This window comes from Lepisosteus platostomus, chromosome 7, assembly GCF_059453375.1.
Source record: "Lepisosteus platostomus isolate fLepPlt1 chromosome 7, fLepPlt1.hap1, whole genome shotgun sequence".
Lineage (NCBI taxonomy): Eukaryota > Metazoa > Chordata > Actinopteri > Semionotiformes > Lepisosteidae > Lepisosteus > Lepisosteus platostomus.
This window is the reverse complement of record NC_142617.1, coordinates 62,443,392-62,461,269: the sequence shown is the minus strand read 5'-3', so window position 1 is coordinate 62,461,269 and position 17,878 is coordinate 62,443,392. Positions and strand designations below refer to the sequence as shown.

At 40.8% G+C, this 17,878-nt stretch overlaps 1 protein-coding gene across 8 annotated transcripts in view; it reads right to left on the bottom strand.

Moving 5' to 3' along the window:
* herc1 (HECT and RLD domain containing E3 ubiquitin protein ligase family member 1) overlaps window positions 1-16,604 on the bottom strand; it is a 64,825-nt gene extending 48,221 nt beyond the window's left edge. For 3 of the 8 annotated variants that reach the window (XM_088641645.1, XM_088641643.1, XM_088641646.1), the window contains exons 1-17: window positions 16,312-16,601; window positions 10,005-10,960; window positions 9,203-9,298; window positions 8,647-8,841; window positions 7,602-7,913; window positions 6,906-7,002; window positions 6,453-6,596; window positions 5,981-6,108; window positions 5,191-5,335; window positions 4,615-4,786; window positions 4,300-4,434; window positions 3,788-3,953; window positions 2,919-3,044; window positions 1,813-2,034; window positions 1,268-1,420; window positions 795-927; window positions 45-236 (exon numbers count right to left, since the gene is read on the bottom strand). In XM_088641645.1, the coding sequence (XP_088497771.1) occupies window positions 45-236; window positions 795-927; window positions 1,268-1,420; window positions 1,813-2,034; window positions 2,919-3,044; window positions 3,788-3,953; window positions 4,300-4,434; window positions 4,615-4,786; window positions 5,191-5,335; window positions 5,981-6,108; window positions 6,453-6,596; window positions 6,906-7,002; window positions 7,602-7,913; window positions 8,647-8,841; window positions 9,203-9,298; window positions 10,005-10,934 (3,346 nt within the window). In that variant the 5' untranslated portion in view covers window positions 10,935-10,960; window positions 16,312-16,601. Of the gene's footprint in view, window positions 1-44; window positions 237-794; window positions 928-1,267; window positions 1,421-1,812; window positions 2,035-2,918; window positions 3,045-3,787; window positions 3,954-4,299; window positions 4,435-4,614; window positions 4,787-5,190; window positions 5,336-5,980; window positions 6,109-6,452; window positions 6,597-6,905; window positions 7,003-7,601; window positions 7,914-8,646; window positions 8,842-9,202; window positions 9,299-10,004; window positions 10,961-16,311 lie in introns of all 8 variants that reach the window. The other 5 variants (XM_088641640.1, XM_088641644.1, XM_088641641.1 and 2 more) reach the window with 4 other exon arrangements.
* Window positions 16,605-17,878: the final 1,274 nt, after the last annotated feature.

The following is a 17,878-nucleotide window of genomic DNA, read 5'->3' as shown; positions in this document are numbered from 1 at the left end:
AGCCGGAAGAACACACACCACTGTCTTAGTGACAACACACACACCATGGAGAGGCCACTGCAGCTCCTGGTCCTCCAGCAGGGTGGCAGCTGGCAGCAATCTGTTCAGGCAATCAAGAGGCGGGAGCAAGTCCAGCAGATAGCTCAATAATGGTCGTGCCACCGACACAGGCAGGAGCAAGAGGGAGTTAATGATCTGACACAGCATACTGCCGGCTGCTGAGACATAGATCACATCTGCAATAGCCCAGAAAAAAGGTACTATTAAACAGGAGCCGTCTCTGAACAAACCACTGGTTACACAGTGTCCAGTTACACAGATTTTGGAATAAACTCGCCCGACAGTACTTTCCAGTAGTAAAAACTAAGACAAGTGCTAATTCTACTGAGAAATGTCATTATATTAACACCTTAACCATTTCAAAACTGAACACAAACTATACCATGAGGCAGATACACATGAAGATGAAACTGCAGCTATATCCTGCATTTAAAGTAATATCAAGAAGGTTACAAGTGTATTATTGATGGTGACAAGGTATTAGTGAACTGCAGGTTTATCTCCTTAATGATAATCTGTCAAATTACAGCTGTATATATTTTAGATTTTAACATATCTATGTAATTAACAGTGCATAATTAGTTTAGGAACATGGATGAGAAATCGGTTACATTTCTGTGTAACTCATTACAGAAAACAGCGTTATATTAATTAGTCAGACCTGTTGCATCAATGTAGCATTGTTGACATAACTGGACAGACTAAGGCAGCATGCATGAAACTGGGTAGAATACCTCTCAGCTTTTCCCTGACACTCCCATTCCAGGAGCTCTCCTTCAAAAGCGTGGCAGATCGGGAGAAAGTATCGGTTGCATGAGGCAGCAGAAGCTGCAAGTGTTTATGCAACAAAGCTACACTGCTGGAATTCTGTAAATGATGAAAGAAAAATATAAATAAAGGGGATTCTTTAAAAATCAGCTTTAGATCTTTATTGATTGATTTCGATCTTTAATGCATAATACTACTACAACTGCTGATCTAACAGCAATTTAAAACAGGATGATGAAAACCAAACCACTTGAAAACCTAATATGAGCAAATCAAACAAACTCATGCAGACTTGATTTAGGGATGCAAATGTGATCGTGCACAAAGGTGTTGTTAACTTACTCCTGCACATAGGTAATTACTGTAACATTAGTGAATGGCAATTAGAATCAGGTACTGGATCTACCAGACTCACAATCGATTTCCCTTCTCCTCTCACCTCGGTGACACTGTTAATGTGGCAATATGCCAGTAGCTGTTTCTGTAAGGAACACAGCAGCTCATGAAGATGTGCAGGCTGACTGCTGTCTGAAGAGGAAGTACCCTGGAGCAATTTGTCACTGTTTTTCTCCAGCTCACCAAAGGCCTGATCCTAATGCAAGAAAATGTTACAAAGTAAAAAAGGTTAAAGCCTTAATTTTGCAAAAAAAGTGGAAGACAAGGGTTATCGAGTCAAACAAATCACAGAAACATGGTTTTGCCTATTAATATCATTTTAGTTTTGGGGGAAAATAGAACCACATTCTATCACAAAACATGTCTGCTGCAAAATTAACTGCAGTTGCATCCACGCATATGTTTCTAGGCATGAAAGTCTATGCATAATAACATCCAGTAACAAAAAATGTCTGTAACAAATCTTCAACGGAAGAAACTAACACAGCTGGAAAGCAGCATGACTTGTGTGAGCAATTGCTTTCAAAAGCAGCTATTATCCCTGTTCAGGAGATGGCATACTAAGCTGATATATAGAAATCCACTTACGGTGTAGAAGCCCAAGTTTCTCAGCAGTGTTTTCATGAGGATTTCTGCTAAGTGGGTATCTGGATGGCTGCCTGGCGAGCTGTAGGAGGGATCTAAAGGGGTTCCAAATCCCTGGCAAGAAGAGAGGGCTTCGGGGGCATCAGGGGGCGAGCTGTATCCCAACAATGAGGCCACATGCGTGTGATCCTGCAAGCTTGTTAAAATGATATCCAACTGCATCCGCTGAAGAAACACAGTGGGACATGTAGCAAAACATAAGAGAAGATTCATAAGGTGCTATAAAATGAAGCAGAAAAAAAGACTTCTTTACTGTAACACTCTTGCAAAGCAACTGCTTAAAATAGCAAAAAAAAAGGTATCTGAGGGAAAAAAGTTCCTAAAAAATATTGTTTCAGCATTAAAAAGTATCACTTTGTAACACAGGTCCTGTAGCAGAGTATCTGCTACTCTGATACTAAGATCAAGGAAATAACCTTGTCTGTTTTTATGCCTAAATGCATATTACAAAGAGCAAATAATGCCATGTTTTTCTTCATTAATGACAAACCTAAAAACCATTTTACCTCATGGAAAAACCCATATGTAACCAACAAAGATCAATGTTGTAATCAACTAATTTGCTAAGTAGTTTTAAGATACACTGGCCAAACAAAGGACTCAATACTATAAAGGATTCTACTACAAGGCAGTGCATTATGAATGAGTGCTTTTCATTCATTTCATTCAAATAAAGGACGCATTTCTAGTCTCTTCCAACAGTGTCCTGGCAACTGCCACGCAGTGTTTTTGCAAAAAAAAAGCAGTAGGCAACAAATCAGAAAAAAAAAACATGTGCCTAAAGCCAAAATAGACCTCTTCAATATGAAGAGTAAATTTTGCTATCGCAGGTTAATAATCCTTGAAAGAAAAAAACAAGCTGTTAGCCTTTATACAGAACGGAGCACACTAATCAACAATTACCAAGCCATAATGAAAAATCTGATTCAACCGTATCCATAAAACTCAACACTGAAGCCTTTTTGAGACCAATTATTTCTACACTAACCTCTCTTACACTCCATCATTACCAGTGTCTATCTCAATGTAACCACGATCGCGCGTCGTACCTGCCCTTTAGACAAGCTCTCCCATCTGTCAGGACCCTGCGGCAGAAGAGAGTGGAGCAGCTCCATCCTCTCTCGCAGGGGAGGCAGCAACATCGTTGCCCCCACTGAGAGCGTTTCTATGACAGCCTGCGAAGAAAAGCAAGTAACACAATAAAAATAAGTCTTTTTGAAGAAATGACGGCATTCCTGGCTAAAAAAAAGTCTGAACTGAGTTGAAAGAAAAACCTTAAAACAGTAAAACTGCAAATTCATGAGTTATGGAACATAAACGAATGCCTAAAAACAGCACTCCTCCTCTTCAGTGTGATAACTAAGTTATTCCATTTTCTGACTTGCAGTAAACCCAACTTGACTGGACAGGAGACCCTTATGAGATATATATATATAAAACGAAATCTAAAACTTTCAAGCATTTGATGACAAAATAATAAGGGTATGTGTTCCTTTATCAGCTACAAAACTATTTGTGTAACTATGGAACATAATCCCTTTCTTCAGAAAACCACAGATTTTTTCATTTTAAGTCAGAAGTTTGTTTACTCATTTATACAAAATTGGAAAATTGGCTCAATTTAGCGTTGAAGCCTGGGCTCCTTCGAGAATAGACTGGATGAGATATGGAAGGCAATCAGCTTCTAGCAACCAAAGGAACACAGCTCACTGTGCCTTTACTATGTTACCGAGTTTGGCAAAAACACGGTATGGTTTTTCCCATACCACATATGAATACCATATATGAACACGGTATCATTAGCCGGCAGTAAAATAAGCACAAAACAAAAAAAATAACAGCAATATTGCCTAACTTATTCATTAACACATGGAGCATTTTATGAGCTTCAGGAATCAATGATATTTGTCCTCCGCACCTCCTGGATTTCATCAGGCACAGACGAATCCATCAGTCTGAAGAGCAGGTTTCTCAGGGGTCTGGCTTGTCGGCCGAGAATGCTCGTGGCCACCCCTCCAGCAAGAGCAAGGGCAAGGTGGTTGGATAGGAGCTTGAGACACAGTTTTAGAAAGCTATGATGCTCCCTGCAAAAAATAAGATTTAATCGACCACAGTTGAACACAATGCATCCCCGAAATGGTGTTCAGAACACAATTTTATAGCAATTAAAAGTAATAAGCATTACAGTTAACCATGCCATAAAAATTGCTTTGGTCTATTTCAACAGGCTATTAAAAACTTGAGAATCCAATAAATTCACAATAGAATTATCCATTAAATGTCAATCTGCAAAGTCACAGCACTCCTCAACTCCTCAGTGAACCTTCACATCCTTCAAATGCAGGAAATTATTTATTTATGGGCAGATTATAAGACATAGAAAAGGACTGCAGACAGACTGCATGGCAGATCCTAAGGAGCAGGCCTTACCTTGATGAGGGAAAGGGAAGAGGTGGAACTTCACTGTTGATGCCATCACAGTACCGTTCGAGAAAGGAGCGCAGGTGTGAGAAAGTGCTTTCTTCTAAATCAACACAGTAGGGCCGGTGCCAAGCAACTACTTGCCTTTAAGGGAAAACAGAGAAGAGCATAGGAAAGCTGGCCCACTCTCACAAAGCGCCAGTATGGTTCTTCAATAAAGCAGCAAGAGTAAAACAATCAGCCACACACATTTTATCTCTACATCTTTCAATTCAATACTATTAGGAAAATATTTTAATGTACTTCATTTTTAATGTTACTAACCTGTCCCTGGGCAAAGCTGTCCAAGCTAAACTGTGTGAGGTGCCTGCGGATATTTGCTGAATTGCCACACCATCCAAACCAATGACCTTCTTGGGCTTGGTTATAGGTCCAGTAGAGTTTCCTTGACCACACTGCCCCATTGAGTTGTTACCCCAGGCATAGACCTCGTTATCTACAATTGCACAAGAAAAAGAGTTAGGATTCGCAGATGAAATGTAAACAGTAGAGGAGCACTACAAACAGAAACAGTGAATGGAACAGCCTATATACACATACCCTCTGCATTACACTAACATTTGCAGTGAAAACCTCTCTATTTAACCCGTGAGCATTGAGTAAAACCACTTTTCAAAATTAACCTACCGGGAACATGAACGTCAAGTAAATGACCTAAGGATATGACTGGTCCCTGGAGCAATGCTGATTGGTCTCTATGTCGGTTTGCAGATCAGGGACTGAGAAACCATGACTCCAGTTTCTTTTAATAATGTTCACCCATGGTGCTGAGTAATACACATTTATTATGCATTTCATAGTTTAGGAATGAAAAGAGATTTTTTCTGCTGAAGGTCATACCATGTGATAAGGCCAGGCAGTGACTGTCTCCTATTGAAATGTCCACCACTCTTGTTGTAGCCAGTTCTTCAACCAGCTTTGGTCTTAGTGCAGTAGCTTCTGAAGATCCACAGCCTAAGCAGGCTCCACAGCCCCATGCATAGACCTAAAATCAACATGTTTTCATTGAATGTAAGCATTGAGCATAATAATGATCTTCTGAAGAACAGCCTATAACACACTCAAGATACAAGCTTACAATCATTTCCTGTTTCAAGCAACATTTTAAAATAGGAAGGTTAAAACTAAAAATACATCTCAGAAGAGTATTTTAGAACTATACTGACTTATGTGACATTCTGTAACACAAAGGATTTATAAACTATTATACCATGTGGCTGATGAAAGGAATGAACTGCAAAAAAAAAACAGCTGGTTTCCACAACTTTAAATTACAGATGATGCAACAAAATGGGTTTCATAATGCCTAAAAATATTAATATTTTATGCTGAAACTATTTGCAGATTGACTTGGGGATTTCTAAAAGGCAATTCCGACACTATGGTGACTATTTTGTTTAATCGTGACTATTAATACTAATCAAAATGAAAGGCAATTAATGCAACATCCATCAAAATACTTTATTTCGATTTCCACACCAAACAAGCATTCAGACTTGATATAACAACTGACGTAACTGTGGGCTACAATCCTGTAGACTGGATTTCGCCGGGTTTGAGATGTTTATCTTATACTGTACATGAATTTACAACAAGCAAGATAACATCATCTGCTCCGGGCAAAGCGTACCTGTCCTGTTGAAGTCAGGGCAAGTGAAGACTGGCTTCCTGCGCAGACTTTCCGAATAAACATGCCTTGTAAGGCCTCAGTAACTTTGGGCTTGTATACTCTGTTCGTATCACCGTGTCCAAGCTTTCCTACAAGCAGAAAAAGAAATTATAATGTGAATCTGGACTTATAACACACTTTCTTTACACCCATTTCTTTTCAACCAAACATTTTAGCAAAGATATTCTGCTGTTCGTGGCTAGATCTCAAAGATTTCAGTGACATTTTTAGATGGCCCTATTGCCAGGCCTTTTTCACAAAAGCGCTAAGCAAGAAGCATCTAGAACTGGACGTTTTGCACCAGAACTGTTGAAAAGCAACTAAAGCAACTAAAGCCTGCAGTAAAACTGTTTAAATTAAATGCAAGTAAAATATATTGGTTTGGTGCCAAATTCCTCCTCACAGGCTCAAGATAATGTTGAACTCTGCTCACCGTTATCTCCACCTCCAAATGACCAAACCGTCCTCCCATCTTTTGACAAGGCTATGGTGTGGGAGCTGCCACAAGACACCTCCCCCACATTGCTAATGTCTTTCACCAGAGTTGGGATGTTTCGGCTGTTGCTGTCACCATGACCTACATACGAATAGAGAACAGAGAGAAAACAAAAAAAAATCCAGATGCAAGTTAAGACACATCAGCTTTTAAAGTATCCGTCATTCATTCCGCATTTGGAAATCACACTTTGCACACTGTAATCTCATTTTGTTGCAAAGGTCTGCAAACTGATAAGTGAACACAATTGCCTTATTAAAACATCACCGAAGGTGAAAGGTCACTCTGGGTATATTTTATAATGCAAAGATAAATTCAAAGTTACTGAATATCAATCAAAAACGGAAGTTATGGAAAAAAAGAAGTTATTTTTCATGAAATGCAGATTACCTAGTCTTCCAAAGTCCCCTTCTCCCCAGGTGTAGAGCTCTCCATCTTCACTGACGGCTGCACTGTGCCTGTAACCAGCAGACACGCACACAACCACCTGTCCAACACAGCAAACCGTTCATCACCTTTGCATTTCAGATTTTGACTTTGTACCCTTGAGAATTGCACATTGTTACTGTATGAATTGTACATAGCCACAGTGAAAATCACTGCAATTTTGAGATTCAGAAGCCAAGGATAGCTGTTCTTTTGTAATGAAGAACATAGCAGGTGAATGTCTTCACTTAACGTTTTATTTTTTCTTATTATAATGTATCATGCGCATGATAATAAGGGGTGATTACATCTTGCTTTTAGAAAGATACAGTAAGTGCAATGACAAGTTTTAACTGACAAGTAAAAAAATATTTTAGCAGGATGAGTACTGCTAAATGAGATGATAAATTCCTGGCTCTCACCGAGTCACAGCATTACTTAAATTGGACCCCCGGGATGAATAAAGTATACTGAATGAAAAGAAAACAACTGAATTTAATATAGTGCAAATGTTGTATAAGGACAATTCAACACCATAAAAGATGTATTTCAGTACATGTTCATAAAACCTAATTTAATACTGCAACCAATGTGATATGCACTGCCAGTTGTGTACTGTATAGAACACAGGTGACTTCTATCAAGTCCCAATTTACACACCTTTCCTTGCAAAGGGCCTTGGATAAGTTTGGGGTATTTCTGTGTGGAACTGTTCCCATGTCCCAGTTTTCCATAGTCCCCATCTCCCCAGCTGAAGACCTCTCCTTCAGTGGTGAAAGCCAGCGTGTGCCCATCAGAGCCCTTGGAGGACGACACCTTCTTGATTGCTCGGTGAGGTTCAAAGGTCAGCTTCTTCAGAGTGGACTGGTTGTTGGAGTCTCCCAGCCCCAGTCTCCCATAGCTTCCTTTTCCACACGCTCTCACTGACCCATCCGAAGAAATGACAAACGTGCAGTACTGCCCGGCTTCAATCTAACAGGCAAAACATCCAGAGGGTGGGCACAGTTAACACGCCAGACAGGTAAACAACTTGTACAACACAGTCAGGGACTGGAAATGCTCAGTGGATTTATCCTGATGTATGAAGGAATTCTCCAAAAAGCTATATATAGCTGAATCTCTCTTACATATTTGCTTTTAATTTTCTCATTCCCTTTGGCTATTCTATTCATACTACCTACTGCAGTTAGCTCTTCAAGTGAAACTAGGTTACTAATCAAAGACATTAATATGCATTCAATCCTTTTTTCCAGCAGTATCTGCCAGAGAGAGAAAAATATAAATTCCTCTCTCATACTAAACAAATATCTTGCACCTTGCAACAAAAACGCAGCATGTAACTACAGCACCTTTTCAGTATACCTCTCATTTACATGCAAAGCATCACTCACTAGCAACATCTCCAGAAATATATAGACCATTAACAAAACAGCTAGCCTTCAGATACTGCCTAAACTATGAATGCACAGTAATGAAAAAGTACTATAAACAGATGAATGATTACACATCACAAACAGTTAATTTCAGTATCCAGCTGTCTCTACAACCTGGTAAAATAGGTATATTCTCACTTTGAGCACTGTAGAGAGGACATTTTTTTAATTCACTAAATTCAGTCACCTATGCAAAAGTTATTTATATAATTATGTGTGACATTCCATATTTTTCACAATCTGTTTATTACGAACCGGAAGTAATTACTAACCGTCTGTGCATCTGCGAAACTCGGTGCCAGTTTGGGCTGCAAAATTTTCTCCTGAGTGCCTTCCACCAGCTGATGGCTGCTGTTGCTGCCCCAGACGTAGACCTCGCAGGTTTCGGACACAATAGGAGCCTCTCCTGTCTGGATGCTGTCTGGACTTGCGCAGGTTCTGGAGTAGTCAGACGCCATTCTGCACACCTGATCCCAAACCCCCATTAAAGAAATGTAACACATTTGACCATAGAAAAAACAAAAGACTAATAACAACATTTTTATAACCAGACCAAACTCTGTTCACAAATTCACAAACACATACCACGAATACAACCAATTATACCAACACAGCAGAACTACAAGTCAGGATAGTTTAGGATAAATACATTTTCCTCACTGGACCAAAATGACAGAACAAAAAGAGATGCGACTCTTCCATACCACTCTCCAAACATCTGTGCAAGAGTCCCCAGAGTTTCATTCTGATTGTAAAAGGCTTTTTCAAACAGCAAATCGCCGAAGATAACCTCCAACAGTTAGTATATGTCAGCATCAGGTCACTTACCTCCTCGAAAAGACACAGCGCTGCCTCATATAAGGAGCACAGCCCATCAGGTGTTCGAGTTGGCTCCCTCCATTGACTTCGGTCTGCTGAGGAACCCTGCCATGACACCAAAGCAATCCATAATTTTCAGCAGAGCAAAAACCGTATCTCACACGATAAGCCACACCATGGGCACAATGTGTGCGAAAGGTGGTTTTAGCTCTGTTCCCCTGATCTGTAATTTAAGGGATGAGAGTGTGGCACTGACAGCACGATTAGGCAAGCATAATTTTATGTGACTTACTCCCCTATCCCTTCCTGCTGTAGTTCAGATTTGGGCATTAGTTATCACGTTTAATAATTACAAGAGAAGTGCAGTCATAGGAGTTCAGCTGTAGACCTCAGCATCACTATAACAATTTTTTAGAGGTGCTTAAGAGTGCCGGAATGGAAAGGCTATCATTGCAACGTTAAGCAAACATGCCACGGAAGAAAAACAACATAATGACACAGATCTTACTGGTAGCTATACCCCTTTGGCTTTAAAAGACACCTTTACTATGTGTGGCTCACTGCTTTGTTTTATGAATACGAAAGCACCTAAATAAGCAAACTGTGTCACTGCATCAAAAAGAAGCTTATCTTCATTCTTCATACAGACTAAATTAAAGAAAAGATTAAACACTTAACGACCCATATTATTATAACATTACTTAATGTAGTGTGACACTGATTACTGTAATTAAATAGTAATCAAAGGAAATTTGTTTGAAACAAATGCATTGATCATAAGTATTATGCAGGAAACTTTTGGGATAATTACCAGGGAGCGTCGCATCTGCATTAAGATATTCATGAAGCAGTCATAGCCGATTAGTCCTTCTTGACTCAGGGGCAATTTATTTTTCTCCATCGTGCTCACAACAGCAGACGCTGCCAGGGCCATCTCTATCCACTCGAGAAGGTACCGTAAAGAGCCCCTTTGGGCAGCGAGGCCGAGAAGCAGCTCTGATGCCAACCTGCGCCCCAGGGTGTCAGCCCCAGAATTTGGCATGGTCACACCTTTCAGAAAAGTTGTCACTTGGGCCAAACAGTCCAAGCCCATGGGTGGGATTTTGCTCTCGTTGGCCAGCGACAAGGGCGGCAGGGAGCTAATGACATCGATGGCAGTGTGGATGACGTCGTTGCACAGGTTCAAGCCGGGGCCAGGAGGGGGCATCATCCAGCTCTGGCGCAGGAGAGCGAACAGCAGGCTGAGGCCAGTGCGCACGCCCATTTCAATTAACGCGTCCGTGCTGGACCTGGGCCGCTCGCTGACCGAGTGGATGTCGGTGGAGCCCGAGTTGTTCTCGGGCGAGTGCTGCTGCTGCTTCACCTTCCCCTTGTCATGGTACTTGTTGGAGAGTGCGTAGAAGATGCGCTGTAGCACCAGAAGCCGCTTGCGCAGGGCAGCAGCAAACGGGGAATCCGAACACACCATCTTGGCCAGCGCGAGCTGGCTGCCGAGCAGGGCGTCCAGGTAGTGCTCCTGCTCATCGCTGGAGAGGGACTCGCGCTCAAAATCTGGCAGCTGGGGGCCCTTGAGGCACAGCACCTGCTGGGGCAGCAGGACCACCTCTTTGTTGGCCACCAGCTTCGAGTACAGCACCGACACTCCCTCCCTCGTGGCGATGGACTCGCTGTCCTCCATGATCCAGGAGCTGTTGAGGTGCTCCAGCCATTTCAGCTTCACAGGAGGGATCATCAGGGCCATGTTGGATCACTTGGGTGCCATCCGCCCTTGGAGAAAGAAGAGCAAATAAATGAAAACAGACAGGATACTGCAAACACTTTGGGCTTAATGACAGCTATCATTGAAAAGGATCCCAAAACTGCTTTACAGTAAGGCTCTAGCTGGAACAAAACCTGAAAAACAAAGCATGTCCATTCTAGATCAACAGAGTACAAAGCAGACCACACAGCGCGCAAAAAGCCAAACAATCAACCTGTAATGATTTCACCAAAGCAACAGCTTAAAACTTTTACGTTTTTCTTGCTTCAAAGACAAAAGAAATTTTACAAAACAAAGCCTGCATACATGAACAAGGAACATTTTTAGTTCCTCTTTTACAAACTTTTTAGAAGTAGTAATCGAGAAAAATAATATGGAGCTGTAAGCATACTGTGACAGGCCTGTGGACTGACAGGAAAAGAGGACATAAGCAGTCCTATACAAAACATGGCTGTGATACTATATTCTACACACCAGTTTCAAGGAGAAAAAACATGAAAATGTAGCTTTAAAATTTTATTTTAGCAGCAAAACATGATCTGTTAAGATACAAGTTATTCAGTCAATATTTAAACAATGCATGGTACATTAAGGCTAACTACAAATGTAGTTGCACACTGCACTCAAGGACGATGTGGGTCTAATGGCAGTGCCAGCTCCAAAAACCTTCACATTTCTTATCACACTGTAGCACTCACGACTCTATACTGGAGATACTCTTCTAAAAATAAATGCAGACATCAATGGGATTTTTCCAAGCAAACGTTTTGCAAAATAATTTTCACACACATGGTCTGTAAAATAAGGTTTCATTTTGTGCATGCAATCCACAGAAAATGCAAGATATTTGCTGGGAGAAAAAAAAACTATACTAGAATGATATAGAGAAAATGACACAGCAGAATACTCTGATTTTATGAAAGGCTCAGACAAACTAGAAGGCACATAATACAATATTTCATTATTTTAAATGCACATTTTTAACATTGCAATTCATAAAGACCATGCAATGATGAAGAAACACAATGTATAACAGGAGGCACTTCTTTAACCAAAGGGCTGTGGGAGTATGGAAAAGCCAGTCAGCCATGTAGTTACAGCTAACACCCTGGTTTCCTTCAAGGCAGAATGAGATCCCTGGATCAATAAGCTACTAACTACCATAAGAGACAGATGCCCTTTGGAATATGTAATGGAATATAACCTTCATTATATCCTGATAAAGATGCTCAGCAAAAATAATCAAATGGATGGCCCGAGAATTCTTTTTCTTTCAGTTCTAAAAATTCAGAGAATACAAGAATGTGAACATTTTCATTACTTTAAGACAGATTACAAATTGGGCCAACCCCTTTGGTTGTGGACACTTATTAACATATGCGAGTACAGTTACATTAGACATTAATAAAACCATACTGTATGCCTAATGGCCAGAAGGGTTTGCATGCAAATGTCCCAGAAGGTGATACGCAAGAGAATTTTTTTCATGGTTGGTTGAATTCTAAATGTATCACTGTACTTCAGAAATTTGTAAAAGAATTCCTGTGAAACACTTAACATGCCAGCTTGTATTAATAAAAAACAGGTTACCTTAACATATTTCTATTTCTTTTTTCAAACACACAGCACAACTTGGGAAGCAAATATCACTTTAAATGCAGAAAAACTGTAACAACTTCAGACATCTGTTGAACACCAGAACCATTGACCTGACCAGATGGGAGTTTTTAAACAAAGTTAGCCAACTCCAGACCTGATCACAGTCCAGCAGCTTTTTATACAAGTCAAATCATCATTTTCTGAACACTAAGAACAATTTTGTCTTGATGATGTCAGAAGGTGATTTAATTAAGATCTTTAGAAATTGTGTGAAATGAAAATACCACCACCCTGTAGCTCTCAATATTATTATTATTAATTGCTTAATGGAGTTTATTAAACTGAAGTTCGGGAGGGATGACAACAACCACGCTCAGTCATTCCCAGCCATCAGCGATTAGCAATCACTCCCTTCGTCCTTCCTCCACCGAACACCATAAATACCGAATGCGATGTCTCTCTCCCTCGCGTGCGATTTCTGCATCCCACCTCACCCCAGCTCCACCTCTGCAGCTGCCCCTTGGTCACCTCGCGGGGGGGTCCTGGCCTCCTCGTCCTACGGCCAGGAGGTCGGCCCTCAGCCAAATATTCACTCCACAAGAGTTCGTTACGCTTCGATTTTGGGGGCGTTGTCATTCCTTGTGAACACCTGTATAGTGCTTTTCTGGACACTCCACTTAAAGCACTTTACAGGTTATGAGGACTCCCCTCCACCACAACTAATGTGCCGCCTCACCTCGATAATAAGCCAGTCCACTCATCACACACCAGCTATCAGTGGGGAGGAGAGCAGAGTGATGAAGCCAGTTCAGAGATGGGGATTATTAGGAGGCCATGATTGGTAAGGGCCAGGGGGAAATTTGGCCAGGACGCCGGGAGTTACATCCCAATTATTTACGAGAAACGCCCTGGAATTTTTAAATACCACAGACAGTCAGGACCTCGGTTTTACATTTCATCTGAAGGAACGGCGTCTTTTTACAGTATAGCGTCACCATCACTATATTGGGGCATTAGGACCCACATAGACTGCAGGGTGAGCGCCCCCTACTGGCCCCACTAACACCATCTTCCAGCAGCAACCACAGTTTTTCCCCGAGGAGCACAGTTCGCTATTCCTGACATTACACTTACTAAAGATATCAAAACTTACATGAGTTTCAGATCTTTACAGAAGAATGATTTAAGGCTGATCTGTATGACCTGCTCTCTAGAACCAGGGACCACCCCCACTTCAGAGGATTAAATCTGAGAGGTTCCCTTTCCCTATGTCTACATGTTACTGTATGTGCATATAAACCTCATTCACACGTTGAGAAAAATATTTCAAAAACAAACTTCTATTTATATTGCAGAGTTGGGAGGACGCACATGATTTTAATGATTTGAAAAAAAGAAAGCTCTGCTATCAAAGATGTAAAACAACAGTAGAGGAACGAAATTTCATTCACTCACCCTGATTTACAGTGTTCTACTAAAACCTCCACACAGTTTAAAGGAATATCCGCAGCAATACCTGCTGGATACAGTAATACTGCTTTGTATCATTTTCAACTGTTTTAAAGGTTCTAACATTCATAACATCCAAAGGTTTCCAGCATAATCTAAAAAAGTGCCACAATGCTGAAAGACTACAAGCAAACTAGTTTTACTGTAGTAAAACTACGGTATCTTTCATTCTGCATACTCATATAGAGAAGGGAGACTAATCTTTGTTAACAGGTTTCCAGAACATCTACCCTGTAGAACTGTTATCCCCTAAATGTAGTTATGGAAGAAACCCATAATGATTATATTATTGTTAAAAGTTACTATCTACAACTGATTTCCAATCTAGTTTATGCTTGTGTGATGTTGTTAAACCTCAAAGGACTTCCTTTGTAACCCTTACGGAAGGCTCCGTTAAATGGAGTTAAATGGTCTTGAATCGTCTTCTGCGGCCTTCAAATTTGGACAACAGAAGAATGCGTTTTTTGCAATCTGAAGTATGCAGCAGTGGTCCAGTTCCAAACGCTTGGATGGAAAAGCTTTCAGAGGAACATGTTTTCATGTTGTAGTCAGGACAGAGAACTAAAGCAATTCGTTCTCCAGAACCTATTTACAGAAGTTCCTGTTTTTCCTATTACACATACAGCAAAACTATGCCTTTTCCACTTTTCAGTTAAAGGCCTGTGCAAATCTTTGTAACACTTATATAATGTGCTCTTCGAAATCACGACACCACACTATGTAGTCGTCAGTAAATATTAATAACTGTGATTCTGGGGCGTTTTTGGAGCCAGTGTATCGACTCTATGACCATCTACACAAATCTCTCCAGATAACGTTGTACATTGTTTACACAAAGCAGTGCACAAGGCAGAGAAGGACACTGGCACACGACCGAGTTCATTTGCTTCAAAATCTGATGGCAAGCAAGATTAGAAAACCCTTTCAAGCTGAAGTCGATGTTTCATGACTACGGTTTCTCAGTGTGCCAGGGGTTGCTAGCGGCAGCAGCTGCATTCTGACAAGGAGCCCAGCCCTGAAAACTTAACAAAGAGGCCCAGGAGCCGATGTCTGTTCAGCACGCTTCGCACTTACTAAAGATCGCATGTCAGCATAATTTCTCTGGTCGGCTGCCAGGTTATCCAAAAACTCAACGTAGCCAAAGACACCGTGTGGGAGCCAAACGGTTCTAAATGGATCCGTTACCGTTTGGTTTATTAATGGCACCGGCCTTCTCCTAACAGGACCTTTGAAAAACGACCGTTTGCTATATGCCATTAAAATAACCAGGGACGCCTTTAAATAACTGTTCTACACACGCCCTTTTCCTAATGAAAGAATCGGCGTTGCAAATAGCGTTACACCATTTCCCATACAGTAAAACCGTGGCTACAGGTCGAAGCACCTTTTGCTAGAAATGCAAACACCCTCGTCGCACAGAGATACAGTACAGAGACAGACAATGCAGCAGCAGCACCGCGTTGCCAAAGGGTAGGGTCTCCAGGAGCATCACATTATACACTGCTGCTGCTTGAAGCGTTTGCTTCTGGTCCTAAATAATTTAACGCAATGGTTGTCGACAAACGCGCAATTATCTCGGATCCAGCTATACAAGTGAATTTAGCTCGTCTGTATTATGGTAACAGACCGTGTTCAGTACAGTCAAACAGGTATCTATTAGCCGTGTGTTGCCAATAACCGTCAACAACACCTTCGCACTACTTAAAAACTGCAAAGCTATTTTTGATGATAGTACTGAAACCATAATCCGTGCTCTAATGTAGCACCTGTAATAAAAATAGAAACGCGACACATCTGATAAAGCAAAGAAGTGCAGTAAGCGAATTGTACATACGTTAATTCTGTGGAAATAATTATATTTTAAAGCTTTAAAGTAATAAAGATCATGGCACATTCGTAAAGTATACCTGGGATAAAGACCTTTCTCCAATTATAAATCCACCGTGTCATCCGAATGATAACTACAGTCAACCACCCAAGCAAGTGTAGTGAAATGTCTGGTCGTTGCCATCAGGACCTCCACAGACCTAACGAGAATTAACGCTTTATTCCGCAGACATTTAGATGCATAAACCCAGTTTACAGATTATGAAACCAAAACTCCCCCACCTACTGTAACAGGATGCGTCCAGTCTCCCCTGTCATTTTGTCTCGGAGTGAAATGTATAGGCGGCTTCTCATAGTTACGCGAGCCCCAGGCTGCGAGGCCTACGCCGGCAAGCGCTACGGCGCAGATTCAGAAAAGGCTTACCATCAACTGTCAACGGCCTCTTTGGTCCTTATGCACTGTTGTACTTCATTGCAAAATGCAGAAAAACCGTGCTCCCACACATCACCAGCACTAATGTGTGGTCTTTAACACTGCCAGCATAAAACTGCGCCTTTTCTTTCCGCTGTAGAACAACAACCGGTTAATGTCAGCAGCGACTCCCCATGCTCCCTAATCTCCGCCCTACCTAACTTTCACCGCAATGAAATCAAGCTAACTCCCAGCCCCAACCCCTCTGGAAGGCGCAGTGACGTGATACGTTTACTGTATAAACCCCTCCAGGTAACGCGAACAGGTGAATAAGGGGCACTGAGCAAACAGCAAGACCGAGTTGGGATAACTGCGGTTAGTTGTTGTACGTTCACATGGTCAAACGATGCATTTCTTTGGAGTTAATTATGAACACTGATCTTCAGTTGTAGTAGGTACAGTGAAATATTGCATTTAAACATCAGCATATTTACTTCTCGTGTAGACCTTTTTTTTTCGGGAGACTGGTTCAGTATTTTACAGCCCTAATCATTTGTAGGGTAATATGCTGTAGATGTCTAAAAAAGCTAAAATGCTTCTTTCCTGAATCTACAGTACCTCTTTTCCTCATCGTTGGACGATTTAAAAAAGCTCTTGAAATAATGTGTTGTAACTGGTATAGATATTTTAAAATCTATACCATTTTAAAAGTAAAATGACATTATGTAATCTAAATCCGTGCAATGTATTCTTCAGAGCTACAAATAACGCTTTATGATGAAGACTTGAGGGTGTTCTTGAAATTACATCAGTTTCACTATGGAAAGTAAGATTACTTTTCCATCCACAAAATACCGTTAAAAGTCCTACTTTTGGGGCACTGCGTGGGGTGGAGGATATAAATCCTTTCCTGATTAGCACTTTGACCTGTGAAATAACTGTACTAAACTTTCCTTTACAGTGTCTGCATACTGTATATGAATGTGTGTATGCGCATTTGCAATTCTCTGACATTTATTTCTACAGACAGAAAAGCCAGTCCATTTGACTATAAATAGTAGGATATCAAAGTAACAGGCCATGCACCCTATAAGGATGTTAACAGCACTGTAGATACATTGTTCTCATTACTTCTTGTCCATTTGAGTAATGTTGCAATGAACAATAACAGTAGCTTTATAAGGAGGATCCTAGGTGTTCTGAGAGGACACAGAGTTTGTATATGCAAATAGCATATACAGTATACAGTAGAACTGATTGCAAAGGACCTGTTTATAAATATGAAAGTAACACTTGAGCTGAGAGTGTAGCTGTCTGCATTTTATTGCAATTCATATTTTTGCTGGTATTCCATATTACATGAATATTTACATTCTGGTTTATTAGATTAAACTAAGTTGTCACTAGTACAGTATGTCATTTCTGATGCACAGGAGGAGAACTACCACTAATAATACCATTTCTTTGCATGTGTGTAGTGATGTTTATCTCAAGGCGTTGGAAAGCATTTCCATTCATGGGATGGAACCTACTTACTGTGATCCGCCATTGAAGGGCAGCATCCCGCCACGTGATACAC